General features: G+C 36.8%; 2 protein-coding genes across 2 annotated transcripts; both read left to right on the top strand.

Annotated features, from left to right (window-relative positions):
• The first annotated feature begins 213 nt into the window (after positions 1 to 213).
• On the top strand, positions 214 to 9,222 carry LOC144434237 (uncharacterized). The gene is made up of 13 exons (XM_078122691.1): positions 214 to 345; positions 961 to 1,073; positions 1,285 to 1,412; positions 1,775 to 2,018; positions 2,847 to 3,054; positions 4,172 to 4,525; positions 4,986 to 5,107; positions 5,733 to 5,841; positions 6,256 to 6,551; positions 6,860 to 7,090; positions 7,673 to 7,957; positions 8,474 to 9,104; positions 9,191 to 9,222. The coding sequence occupies exons 1-13, from the start codon at positions 330 to 332 to the stop codon at positions 9,220 to 9,222; spliced, it is 2,769 nt and encodes a 922-aa protein (XP_077978817.1). The 5' UTR covers positions 214 to 329.
• Positions 9,219 to 13,393, top strand: LOC144434650 (uncharacterized). Its single transcript, XM_078123155.1, has 4 exons — positions 9,219 to 9,376; positions 9,760 to 10,164; positions 12,296 to 12,384; positions 12,796 to 13,393. The coding sequence occupies exons 1-4, from the start codon at positions 9,227 to 9,229 to the stop codon at positions 12,842 to 12,844; spliced, it is 693 nt and encodes a 230-aa protein (XP_077979281.1). The 5' UTR covers positions 9,219 to 9,226; the 3' UTR covers positions 12,845 to 13,393.
• Positions 13,394 to 14,293: the final 900 nt, after the last annotated feature.

Genomic DNA, 14,293 nt, shown 5'->3' with positions numbered 1-14,293 from the left:
CTCGTTGCCTACATATAAATATGACGAATTTATACTCTCGCGTAGAACACTTCAAAATTATTACAACTTTGAAGATATTAGACTGGATTAGGTATTATCATATTAATATCCCAGTGTGTGAATTTTCGCTAGCTAATTTAAGCATTTTAAAATTATATTAATTTTGCTTGTCATCCTCGTACTGCCCGCCATTTTGAGAATGGTGTGTTGATTGAAAGGGACAGGAGAAAAATATTGTTCGTAAGTTTGTACGCCTTATATGCTGCTGATACGGTGATTACGACGGGGAAGATATCACCTTATATTCCCTTTAGTGCAAGAGTCTGATAATGTCGGATTTTGAAGGTATGTATGACAGAAAGACAGCTACGAACACATTCGTGCGAAGTGTGTGCTTCACCATTCAAGGACAACAACACTGCGAGTTGAATGGGGTGACTGAAATTAGTGAACGACAATCTAAAGAATACGTGTGTACAACTGTAATGTGTATAGTACATGTCGCTTAAAATGCAATATTATGTGACTATCTAGTCTCTGGGGACCATTTGTAAAGTTTAGTGATAGATTTAGAGTTTGTTTATACACTTTGATATTGTATAGAAAGCATATAAATTATAATTCAAACACGATGTATGAGTAGTTACTTTGATATCAATGTCATGCATGACAAAGAAAATAAATTTCTCAATCTTTAGCCTTAGGGCAACAACCTACCACTAACTAGTGTAACCAACTACACGTATATCATTGTACATACATGTATCCATGATTCTTGCATACACAGTGACACAGAGTCTATACATTTTCGCCAGTGTCTTTAATATTAATGAAGTAACAAGTTAATCTTGTCATGTACTAAAGTATAACCTCTTCATATACATCTTCTCCTACATAATACTGAAGTTCCTAAAGATGTATCTCTAAGTCTAAGTTTCCTTTCCCTTTTATTTCATTTAGATGAATTTGACCTTAGTGATGATGATAAAGCATACAACAGAAAGAGACCAACTGAGGCATCATGGGACAGTGATGACGACCTTCTAAAGGATGAATACTTTCCAACTAAAAAGGTATTGATCTTGATAAATATTAAGTCATCGAGTGATGTCATATTATACTACAACCAGTATTGTTTCAGGTGCCAATAACTTGGCAGTAGGAATATGATATCTGTATTTGAATTTTATGTATCTTTTAGCTCAAAATGAATCTGAACAGGTAGGTCATATGACTGAAGTTATTGCAACCATAATAAATTGTGTGCAACTTCTCTTTCAATAGACAAAAACAGAATATTCTGATGAAGAATTAGATGAAGACGCTCTACTAGCCAGTGATGTAGAAGACGGTGACTTGTTAGATGATGGAAATGATGAAGGCCAAGATCACCATGGAGAAGATGAACTGAGGTAATGATCTAAACAGTTCTTTGTTCAGAACACTGTTGTCAATGTAGTATGTAAAGTTATCCTTTCTCTGTGTGCATACACAGAGTGGTACATATATACATGTACAGTAAGGGAGTATTTTATTTACACTGTTAGTTATACGAAAAAATTTAGCTGAAAAAATATTATATTGATTTTATGCCGTTAGTTATTAAAAGTTATGCTTTTGCATATGTGCTTATCATGTATGTGTATACATTATCATACATATACTGCAAAGGTGGTGTTATAACCACAGGATACATGTAGCTTTGTTGTACTTACTTTTTATTTAACCCTTGTTACATGTAAATAAAATGTACTTCTTGATTCCTTCATTGCAGGGAAGACGTCCAAGATGGAATTGATGTCCTCCTGGAAGATACAGATGATTTAAATAATGACATATTAGACATTCGTGTCCAAGACGATGACATATTGGATGATACTTTTGATGAAGGTGGAGGACAAACACAGGCTATTTACCCTAGTGAGTCTGTTGTAACACAGGAACTGATACAAGATAAATCAGGAGATGATACAGATCTAGAAGCAGAAGACAATACACCAGAGGATACCCCTGAAGTGGTGAGTTCAGTCAATGATAATCATATTTTTGAGAGCTTATTATATCTCCTTAAACTTATATAGGTTAGTAAAGTGCTTGCATTTACCAGATTAAAACTTAAACCTGAACACAACACAAAAAACCTACAAGTTGGGAAAAAACAAGATTCTAGCCAGATAAAATTCCTGATTTATAGAAAGTTCATAGCAAGAAAGTTAACTCTTATATTCAATTTTACAAAATCCTTTCTCTGAAAACGTAATGGGAACTTTTGGTTGCTTAAGTTGTCTTTTAAGATATTTCTCAGGTATACAATGTAAAGGTTTGGAGGGGGGGGGGCAGTTTTCTTTCAATTCTTATGTTAAAATTGATGCTGCATTTCAAGTATAGGGATGTTTATTCTGAACAAAATGCTAAGTGTTAAATCTCAAGACCAAAGTAAATACTATTGCACTGGGTTTTCAGAGTCATGACATGATTGTCCAGTACTGAATACTGCGATATTATTCAGCCCCAAAACATACTTTTTGTAAACGTGTGACACACACACATGCACACGCATGCATGCACACACACACACACACACACACACATACACGCACGCACACACACAACAATAATAGCCAATTTTGTTGTTGTGAGTCAAAATGAGAAAAAGTGGGATTTCTTGTGAGTCACCACCACATAGTAAGAGATAGGAGAACTCCAAATTTTGGTGCGTCACTAGAAATTGTGTGCATCAGTAGCATGTCAACTTGGCTTAGAGGGCACACTGACACACACATACTTTTAGAATTTGTCTTTCATATAAAAAAACATATTTGCTTAATTGTTTCCTTCTTAAATAGGGACTAGAACCTGAAATTGAAACTGAGGAGAGACAAGATGATAACACAGAAGAATTAGATGATGCAATACTAGAGAGTAGTGACAGTGAAGACGATGATGATGAGACAAGAGCCAGGTTTAAGTCAGAAAGACAGAAGTCAGACACAGTTGGGTCAGGTGTGGTGGCAACCACTACAACAAGGAAAAGAGACATACCAGATACACTAGGTAGGTAACACAAAAGTGGCTCTACCTTATCAAGGATGTAGAAAATAGGTAGAAGGTAGAAAAAAATAAATGAATTTATGGCTGAGAAAATTCTGAAACATGGAAACATTGTGGAAACATTAATTTTATCAAAATGTTTACACAAATGAATTTGTGTTTAATTTCCTTACCTTTATTGTAAAGCCTTCTTTGATAGCAACCATGGATTTACAAATTTTTACAAAAATGGAGATAGCAGAGGCTTCCTTTCTTAGTTTCTCAGACTTTAAAAAGTATGAACCTTGACTAAAAATGGTCACTGCATGCTTCACATGTCAAATTCCGGCTTTCTAATTTTTTTTCCTTTTGTAACTAACATTTTCTACATCCCTGCCTTATACATAATACAGAAAGTGCTAAATCAATATTCTAACTATGCTGTGTTTATTGGATATGTGCTGATATCCTATGATTCCAGTACAACAGTCAATCTACGTAACATAATATGAAAGTCATTTGCAAACTAGTTGATGCGCTGTATGTAGGTAATCCTGAGAGTAACACTGATAGGTGTGTAAATGACTAGGTGAAGGAGTAGAAAAATACAGTGATTGATTGATTGATTGATTGATTGATTGATTGATTGATTGATTTAGAAACATAAGTTGGAAGGTCAGCAAGGGCTTATTTTCTGGCTGTTCATGTTATGTCCTGAATATTGGAATTGAAAAATCTGAAATGCCGAAACGATTGTTTCTCAATTTCTGTTAAAGTACCAGTAGTGTACTTTTGACATTATAACAGTGTCCCAGATCCCCTAGTTTGCTTGGAAATAGTGAAGTGTTGATTTATCATGTGCAAGTCTGACTGATGAAGTGTTTTCAGCTATTTGTTGTGAATGTTTTATTTGGGGTTTGATTAAATTTACCATGCTGTAACAGTAAGTAAGGAGAGTGTCGTTCAGTTTGACTCTACCAAACGATGCAGGTTTTCCCTAGGTACTCTGGTTTCCTCCTGCAGTAACACTGAACCCATGAGGGATGGCCCTCACTGGACTTCTTTGGAGCTACGTTTTTATGTACTTAAAGAACTATCCAGTGTAAATAAATAAGATTATTGTATCTTTAAACCTTCACAGAGGTGAGTGCTGAAATACAAGCAACAATTGATGAATTTGACCAGCAACAAAGACAAAAGAAGATGAAAAATAGAAATCAGAATCAGAATCAATACCAACGACACCAACAGAGGTTTCCCTTTGGGAGGGGAATGATGCTTACAGGAAGGGGAATGGGACAGCAGAGACCCATGATGAGCTTACTGCAACATAGACCCAGAGGTGTGCAACCTCTAATGCACATGGGAATGCCTCAGAGACCCCTCCTACCGTATGGACCAGGACAAGTACCAGGACCCAGACTGGATCCAAACATACCCAAGAAAATCCACATAAATCCTCATTTCAGAGGTACAGTGACTGTTAAACCAGAGGGTAAGTAGAGTGTGTGGTTACTCTTATGGTAAACTATTTCAAATGAATATTAATGGTTCTTATTGCACGACCAAAACATTCTAATTACCTGCGAGTAATGTTTCGCCTGACCTGGTCGACAGGCTTTGTCAAACTGTCTGTTTGTTATGTCACAACGTTACTTGCACTATTAGAATGTTTTGGTCGTGCAATAAGGACCGTTATAATACTATGCTTTACCGACCTAATGAATATTTTCAAGGATATTTCAAATGAGTTCTCTTTCTTACCTGATATTTTGGCTGTTCAATATCATTGTCATACCTTATTCTCCCATAAATATGTCTTCATTCACATCTAGACATAGACGATCTTTTCCAGGTACTTTTTTTGTTGTGTGTGTATTGTATTTTGAAAACAATGGAGTAATATTTCTTGTTTGTTCCAAATTTGAACACAATATTATTTGGGTTTGTTACAGCACAACTGAGAGCGGGAGGAGAAGGATCCAGTGAAAAACAAAGGGCACCCCAATATCCTCCCCAGCAATCAGAACACAGTAGACCTCCCTATCAACCCCCAACATCAACAGGAGTGACACAGGTAACATGAGACTCTTAAATAATGCCTTTACATGTGGGTGTTGTTTAACAGGAGCTTAAGGACAAAGAACACACAGTGCTACCCTATTTCTACCAAATTTCTTTCTCTGTTAGTTCAAAATGACTGACTTTCATTCTATGGTCACAATTTTCTTGTTATTCTTTTTCACCCTCAAATTCACATGTTATTTTACATTCATGTTTATCAGTTGACATACAAATCTCATGAACAGTTCTTCCCCTATGTTACAATACTTTAATTCATATACATATAATTTAGGAGATTGCACACTGTCAAACCAGATATCTGTCCATGAATCATGCTTTGTATTGTACATGTGACATGATGTGTATGTAATGCAACGTAAACAAACATTGGTTCCATGTTTCAAGGGTGTGTCACCATCTCTGAAGTCATGATATAAAGAAAATGAAACAAACACTGTAATTTACAAATATACATCTTCGCCTTATTTATTTCATGTGATTGGTAGATTGTTTGAAAATATTTTTAAAATGGAGAGAAATTAGGTTAGACGCGGTTTTGATTTTAACAATACAGATGGGCAATTCCATATTTGTGTACAGTGAATCTTCACTATAGTTCACTTTGTTGTTGTTTGCAGCCTGGTTACCAATACAGAGACCAAGCTGGAAACTTTAAACCCCAGGTAACAGAGGCATGGGGTCCTCACCATAGAAGCCCTTCACAAAACCAGCCAACACGGATGGGTGGTAAGTTTACTTACTTCATCTGTAGTAACCAGATATCTTGTGTTCTGAAATTCCAAGGTCCTGGGCATGATGTCTGAAATGTAAGTCAGGTTAGTTCAGGATTGACAGGCAACAGCTGTGTGTACAGGATTTAACAATGTGAAATGTTTGGCAATAGACTCGAGGATTTTGCTAAGGTTTATTTGAGAACGGTCACCCAAGAATTAGAGAGGGTTAATAGTTACAAATAGTCAAGGTTTTCTATAAAAACAAAAACTCAGCATTTCACTCTTACAGATAAAATGTCCCACTGTACATTTGTACATGATTAAAATTCACAAATTACGTGGTATTTAAAGTGACATAATACATATATTTTTATAATATGTACATGTTGTAATTATCACTATGCATGATGTACTCTGTAACTTGTAGGGCCACCACAAGCATCAGGTCCTCTAACTAGCTCATCATACAGTCAGATGCCTCCTTATGGCAGACCAATTCAATCAGGGCTGCGGCCAGGACTAGACCCTCGTCAAAGGTATCCATATCCACAACAGCGACCCATGTATCCAGGAACTCAACCGCGCTATCCTGGCGAGCGACCACCATACCACGGTGGGCTCAATCAAGGACCACCTCGCCAGAGAGGTCCTCCACTACCACATCAAAGAGGTCCATACCCCAGACAAGGTGGACCACAGAGGGTGCCACTCCTAGATCAACAGGTACATATGGTTTTCAGTGAGAATAGTTTCATTTCAAGCTAGCTTCATAGATATTAGTCTGTAGCTTGTCAACATCAGGTGCGACAAAACATTGTGAGAGCATGCATACATGTAGCCCAAGCAAATGCACTCAAAACAACCTCCATTTCTGGAATCACACTTATATCACATACTTATCAAATTTATAACATTACATTACTGGTGTGCACTGATTTCCATAATCAGCAGAAAACTTATAAAGTGCATTTTGTTATTAAATGTAAGATTTTCACAACTTTTAAATTCTGAAATTTGTGTATTTATTTCAGATGCACGGTCATGGCAATGCTGGGAACCGATATCCGCATCCCCAAGGTTTTCAGCCCGGCGCTCCACAGCAACATCAACAGCAGTATAGACCACCTCCACCACAGCCACAAAGGTCACCACATCAAGGTCATTTCCCACAGCGGCAGGCCACACCCAATGAACCTAGATTTTCACCACCAACCCCACAGTCGCCAAGACAACAGCGACCTCCAACACCAGCATTTCAACAGGTATGTTGTATTTTATAGATGTACTGTACATATATATACAATGATATATACATTAACACTTTCCTGCTATGCTTTTCATATTGTGTGCATATACCAAGGCCTGAACATAAAAGCCAGTTGCCCATGGACTCCTTGTACTTGGCGTTCTGTGTGATGAATTATCTGTTTTGAAATTTTTTTGCGCATATAAATCTTGAATGAGTTCTGTCTCGTCCTAATTGTTGTTGTGAAACTCGTACCCACCCAAATTTGTCTTAATTATTTGCATGCCAGGTCCAGGGACTTTGATTTGTTCCTAGGGAAATATTTACATGGCCCTCACCAGAAATGTTCTTTCGATTACTTTCAAAGTTTGTGTATATATTTTTCTTCTCTGGTGGAATAAATTTCAGTTCAATTCACTTCACTTCAATCGCACATCCTCATGAAATTTTGAAATCAAAGTTGTCTCGTTCTGTCACCTACATGTGTGAACTAGAAAAAAAAGCCCATCATGACAAAATTGGGCAACCAGTCAACTACTGTACAACTTACAAGTATACCTCCATTAAAAATAGTGTTCTCACTATATTTATCCAACAGAGACCAAATGTTCAACAACAGCCAAGACCTAGACAGCAAGTGCCACCACCTACCCAACAACAACAACAACAACAACAACAACAACAACAACAGAGATTACCTTCACCGCAACAGAACATACCAAGACATCCAGGTCCCCAACAAGGTCAACCAAGGCCTCAGCATCCACAAAGTCAGCAGCCACGACCAGCAACACCAAATACACAGCCAAGACAACCAAATCCAGTGCAAAGCCAGCAACCCCAACAACTACCACCACCTCCGCAACCACCAAAGAAAGAAGAGGTATTCAGTGAAATTTGACTAATGATATACCTACAGTGTAGAATTAATTCAGGAGTTTATTATACTTTGACCAATCACATAGTAATGAAGGGTGTTCAACTTCCTTATTTGTAAATACTGATCTGGTAGTCTTCCAAGTCCAACAAAAATGTCAAATTTCTTTTCAAATAGCATCACACGGCACATCTCATATATTTCTTTTGTATGTAATAATACTATAATGTATGCTATGATACAGAAATGTGGGATTGGAAACGGCCAAAATTATCAACTATTTTGACTTGTTTAGTTTGTATGCCGACCTTGAATCAGTGATTATAAAGGAATGGAGAAATCGTAAGTTGAGATTTTGCACAAAGATGTATGCTGAAGCCAGCAGATCTGTAGGAGACAATCTTTGTTCATTGCTACACAAATTACCAGTGAAATATGAAGTATGAACAGAAACTAGAATGATACCATGTTAAGTATGTGGTTCTTTTCTCTTGTGTGATATTCGTGTCTTTTGTCCAATAGGAACCAATGACTGAAGAGGAGAGGATTTTGAAAATCAAACTTGATGAGCAAAAGAAACTGAGAGAAGCTATTCAGAAGAGAAAAGAAGAAAGGCGGCAACAGATGGCTCTCAAAAAACAAGCTGAACTCAGGAAAAAATTGATAGCCAAAGAGCAACAGCAAGGCGTGACTGTTGAACAGGGAGGTGGGGATGCATCTACACATGTCATAGCTGCACCAGTTACACAACAAAACATGCCAACAACTCAACCAAAAGCTGCTGGGACAGGTCAGATGACACAAAAACAACAAATGTTGGCTAGAATGCAGAAAGTAAGAATGCAAAAGTCACAAGAAGAACAGAGGGTAAAGCATCAAAAACAAATTCAGCAACAACAACAACAACAACAACAACAACAACAACAACAACAGCAGCAGCAGCAGCAACAACAAGAATTTCATCAACAGCAGCATTTTCAAGCACATCCGCAGCAGCGACAAGCTAAGCCACAGGTACTGATGCAACAGCAACAACAAGTCCCAAAACAAAAGTTACAACAACAGCAGCAGTTGCAACAACGACGGAGGCTACAACAACAGCAACGCCAGGTTCAGCAACGGAAACAATTCCAGTTGCAACAACAAAAACAACGTCAGTTGCAACAGCAACAACAGCATCAACAACATCAGCAGCAGCAATGGCAACAAAGTCAACCACCAGTACACTCGGCCCTACAGCAGAAAACCATTCAGCAGTTTGGACAAAATAAGACAATGGTTCACTTGTTATCAACTGGAGCTGATGCCCCTCAACCCATACCCACCATTGGAGGAACTGCACAGCCACAACCCATTGTACGAATCACAGCCACTGGTACACTGCAGGTACAAAGTCAATCCAACCCAAGACAAGCTGTGAAAAGGGTATGTAGTGCCATGTGTATGTGAACAAGGAGTGCATCATGATTTTTATGAAGAAAATCATAAAACCTGAAACAAAACATTGAGTGGTTGGACAAAAATTGTACTCTCATTGTTACATTTTAGGGACTGACGTGACAAAAATCTTAGTAACATTGTTACATTTTAGTGACTGACTTCACAAAAAATCTTACCAACATTGCTTGTTAATCATCTGGCTTGACACCCCTCCTCAACTCCACAAAATTGAAAGGTCATAAGTGCAGTATTGACATTCACATCTTTACCCAAAGCAATGTTGACCTGTATAAAAATGACACAATCTAGCCACAAGGTTTGAAACGTGCCTACTTAATCCTTTTCTTTATTTTTCAAATCATTTTCAGAAAGTTGTGATGGGTCAAGATAGTAAACAGATAAAAGTCCAGAAACAAGTACAGTCTCCTCAAAAACAACCTCAACTAAGACAGCAACAGTTGCAGCAACGAGGTATACAACAGCGACAACTCCCACCACCACCACCACAACAACAGCAGCAGCAATTACTTCAACAACCGACCCCCAACAGGAGGGTTTTACCCCAACAACAACATCTGCAGCATCCACAATCTAGACTGCAACCCAAACAACAACAGAAACAGCAACAGCCACAACAAGTACCAGATAGAAGAGTTATTACAGGAACTCAATCAAACCAGCTGTCATACAGGATGGTGACTATAGATGGTTTACCATCTTCTATAACCAAAGATAGACTGGTGGATATGTTGAAATCAGTTGGACCTGTAGAGGTAGGAGCAATGCATGAATTGAAAGGACATAGTTATTGGAAAAACATTTTTCATGTATTTTAAGCAGTGTTTGGCTCTTATAGTCTGATTTGAAACACAGAGTAGAGTACAGCTTCAGAATCACTTTTCAACTTGGCTGACTAGTATTGTGCTAGGTGAGTGCTAACACCAAGCTGGCACTAACACTTCACCAGCATGAACTTTTAGTAACTGGAAGGGTTAATGCTTGTACCTGCACTACGTTAACACATGCTATTCCAGAGTTAACACTGGAATAGGGATAGTGAATCTGAAAGGAATTATTGAACTGTACTTGTACTGTGCAAATAGGCAGACAGGAAAATAACTATGTAAATTGTACATTTACATTGTATTGATTTGATTTGTAAAAATATAGTGATTGCCATGATAGCGTTCAAATCACCTTTTACCAGGTTTTCACACATTTGTATCAAATGATGTATGGGAAATACAAAACATACAGTTTATCAGAAATGGCTAGTAAGAATGTAGTATTCACACATTTCTTCAAATATACCTTCTGATAATGCCAAGAATACTCCACATAATATCCACACATGTAATATGAAATGCTAAATTAAAAATAACACCTTGCACTGAACAGACAACAGGTAAGGTAACGTCATGATTATGGCAATGCCCACTACATGTACATACCAGTACTAAGAGTTAACTCCAAAATTTATGTCACAATAAGACTACAATTTCTTTGAATAAACTGATATCACTGGTCATTTTGATACAACTGTGTATTATAATGATTTTGCGAGTGAAACTGAATGTCAGTAAACAGGTACATGTATGGTGACATCATTATTGCAGTGACATCACCTACATGTACATGTATGTACTTGGAGTTGACATCAAAATTCACATGACCGCTATTTCCTTTTGCATAGACAGTTGTTGACTAGCAAATTCATTGAAATTACTTCATTATTAGCTTTGTCGTATCATGAAATTTTATCTTTTGCAATTTTTAGGGCTTCTGAATGCGAGTAAATCAGCAAAATGACTTTATATTTTTTATAAATTTTCTATATGATTTTCAGAATGTTCAGATTATTCTCACGCAACACAAAGCATTTGCCATTTTTAGGTCTTGTGAATGTGAGTAAATGAGCAAGACTACTTGATATTTCAGCACTGTTGATAATCAAATGTCATGTGGATACGATAAACGATTATGGTTACTAGTATACAGAAAACGCTTTACAAATGTACTTTGGTGTTATGGGTTGTGAAGCAATCATAATGATTGCTTCACAACCCATAACACCAAAGTACATTTGTAAAGCGTTTTCTGTATAACCATAATCGTTTATAGCATCCATATCAAGTGTAAAAGTATATTGTTTCATTTATTAATTGACCACGTTAGAAAGGCCACATGCTCGGCTTGTAAATAAAGCAGTTGAATCAGTATACTTTTACACTTGATATGAATGCTGTGAAGGAGCGTACATGGAGCACATAGAGAAAGTGCTTTACTTCAGTGTTACTCGTTGTAATAATGGGTGCGGGCCCTCATATCTAGGCGATTTATTAATGGTTAGATCCACCCGTCGTTCCCTTCGGTCGCAATCCGGTAGCGTGGTGAATTTGCACCAACCGATAGGGAACACTGCATACTATGGTGATCGGGCCTTCTCTATTTGCGGCCCACGCCTTTGGAATGCCCTGCCACCATGTCTTCGTTCTTCACATACTTTGAACAGTTTTAAATCTGCCTTAAAATATCATCTTTTTAGATCTCATTATCATTAATTTTTAACTTTTTTACATTTCAGTTTTTAAATGTCATTCCGTGTCTTTGTATTTTTATCTTGTTTCATATTATGTTTATACTTGTGTATATGTACATTTTAAATTACTTTTATACTTTTGTTCAGCGCATTGAGATTGTTTTAATGTAATGCGCTCTATAAGAAATAAATATTATTATTATTAATATGAATACTATAAACCGAGGGTAGCACATAGAGAAAGTACTTTACTTCAGTGTTACTCATTGTAATATGAATGCTATGAACGAGTGTAGCATAAAGAAAGTGCTTTACCTTCAGTGTTACTCGTTGTAAATTTGATAAATTTTCTTTGTAATTTTCAGAATGTCCAGATTATTCCTACTCAACACAAAGCACTTGCTATATTCATCAGAGCAGAACATGCTTTGACATTTCAAAAGAGATATCATAGGTAAGTTATCACTTTCTTTTGTATTTCTCTAGTTTTGTGGTTGTTTTGTACTATATTATTTGAAAAGTCAAAGTTAACACGGTAAGGTATAGACAAAAAATATTAAAAGAAATGGGAGCATTTTGCTGAAATCCACCAACAAGTTATTTGAAATTGGTTTTATATAAGACACTTGCATGTAGTAGTTAATGGAAAACACCACCTCATGCAATCAAAATATATATATAAATCTTTCAGATATTTTAGTTCATCTGTTTATTTAGACAAAAAAATATTTGAAGAAATGGGACTATTTTGCTGAAATCCACCAACATTATTTATACCCCCTGACTAAGTGATTCAGGTAGTTCTTGGATTTCAACACACAGTCAAACAGTAATAATTACTTTCTCTTCTTTTCTGTTTTCACAGACATATGATTGATCTTTCCCATATCAATGTGAGCATAATGCCAGCGTGAGGTCCAAGCGGTCACTACTGTTATGTAAGTTGCTGTCTGTCAAACCGTCAGAATATCACATTTTCTATAGTTGTTTTCAAGTGTAAGTTCACTTTGGCATCGAAACAGGTGTTGTTGTTGTCATTGACAGCCAGAGTGTTTTTATTTCGATGTAAATAGTTTACCTCATAATCATTTCGTTGTTGAAATGTGATATGTATGTGTGGTCTTCAAGTCGTGGACATCTAGTGCCAGTCTCTGAAAGTTGCAACGGTCAAAGAATTCACAGGCTGTGAGAAGATTGGATTTCAAGTCAAGAAAGATACAAGAATAAAGACAGGTCTGAAGGATGCAGCTAGAAGATGAAGACGTTCATTCTGATGATGACAGTATTGATGTCATGGTTACAAGTTGAAAGGTCAAGTACTGGCAGAAGAGCCTGATGCGAAGAAGACTTGAATCATGGCATGATATGATAAGATAAATTTTAGTTGTGCTGTTGTTACAGAGTAATTGTACATGCTCTCATGCTCTGTTTTATACAGATGCTGTTAGAGGAGCATTGTTAAACATGGCTTTACTGATAAAAAAGGGCATTGTCAAAAAAACCCCATGGCTTTACTGATAAAATGAATGCCATTGTCAAATGTACATGTACATGTAGTGGTTGTTGACATTTTTTGTCAGCACTTTTATGATGTGTAAATAGAGTACCAACCCAACCATAGAGGAATTACTTAAACTTGCAAGGACCAAGAATCATGTTTGCCTGGAAATTTAGGATATTTTGAGAGAGGAAACCTTCAACTAATCAGGAAGTTTACCAACACGATTTTTGTTTTGATTTACCTGACAGCAATACCTAAGCTCAGTATTCACTCCTTATCAGTGTGTTTAGGGAACCATCCAATTTTTGATTTTAGGTACATGCAACATGTGACACAAAATCTGAAGAGAGGAGAAATTTACATGTTTTAATCTTTTTGTAGAGAATGTAAGTGATAGAAGTGTGTGTCTGTAAGTATGTGTGTGTGTGTGTGTGTGTGTGTGTGTGTGTGTGTGTGTGTGTGTGTCTGTCTGTGTGTCTGTCTGTGTACTCCCAGTTTTTGTCATCTTATGGATCACAGTTCCACATAAAAAGGTATCGGAACTGCCCAACCAAGCCCACAAATTAACCACAAAAGAGATCTGTAATACTACATGACTAGGTAAAATCTCTCCTACTACATCTACATTTCGTGTGTCTGTAACTTGATGGATTTTTGTATGTGAATTCTCTCATGTAAACAATTTTACCTCCAAAATATATATACTATCCCCCGATCACTGTCTTGGCCATCACATGTGTCTGGTATCAATCAGGAAAATAAATTTATTCAACGGGTATCATTTCTCGTATTTTCCAGTTAAAAGTACATAAAAGAACAGTGAATGATCATGAAATTAAATTTTGTTGACACTCAAGTTTGG

The sequence above is a fragment of the Glandiceps talaboti genome, chromosome 4, assembly GCF_964340395.1.
Source record: "Glandiceps talaboti chromosome 4, keGlaTala1.1, whole genome shotgun sequence".
Lineage (NCBI taxonomy): Eukaryota > Metazoa > Hemichordata > Enteropneusta > Spengelidae > Glandiceps > Glandiceps talaboti.
This window is presented reverse-complemented; position numbering and strand designations above follow the sequence as displayed.

What these genes read in the sequence shown, in the direction of transcription:
- LOC144434237 (XM_078122691.1), top strand. An exon ending in CAACACCAGCATTTCAACAG is followed by an intron (nt 7,091 to 7,672) that starts GTATGTTGTATT and finishes TTTATCCAACAG; the next exon opens with AGACCAAATGTTCAACAACA. An exon ending in AACCACCAAAGAAAGAAGAG is followed by an intron (nt 7,958 to 8,473) that starts GTATTCAGTGAA and finishes TTTGTCCAATAG; the next exon opens with GAACCAATGACTGAAGAGGA.
- LOC144434650 (XM_078123155.1), top strand. Translation starts at nt 9,227, where the DNA reads ATGGTTCACTTGTTATCAACTGGAGCTGATGCCCCTCAACCCATACCC. An exon ending in CAAGACAAGCTGTGAAAAGG is followed by an intron (nt 9,377 to 9,759) that starts GTATGTAGTGCC and finishes AATCATTTTCAG; the next exon opens with AAAGTTGTGATGGGTCAAGA. An exon ending in TTTCAAAAGAGATATCATAG is followed by an intron (nt 12,385 to 12,795) that starts GTAAGTTATCAC and finishes CTGTTTTCACAG; the next exon opens with ACATATGATTGATCTTTCCC.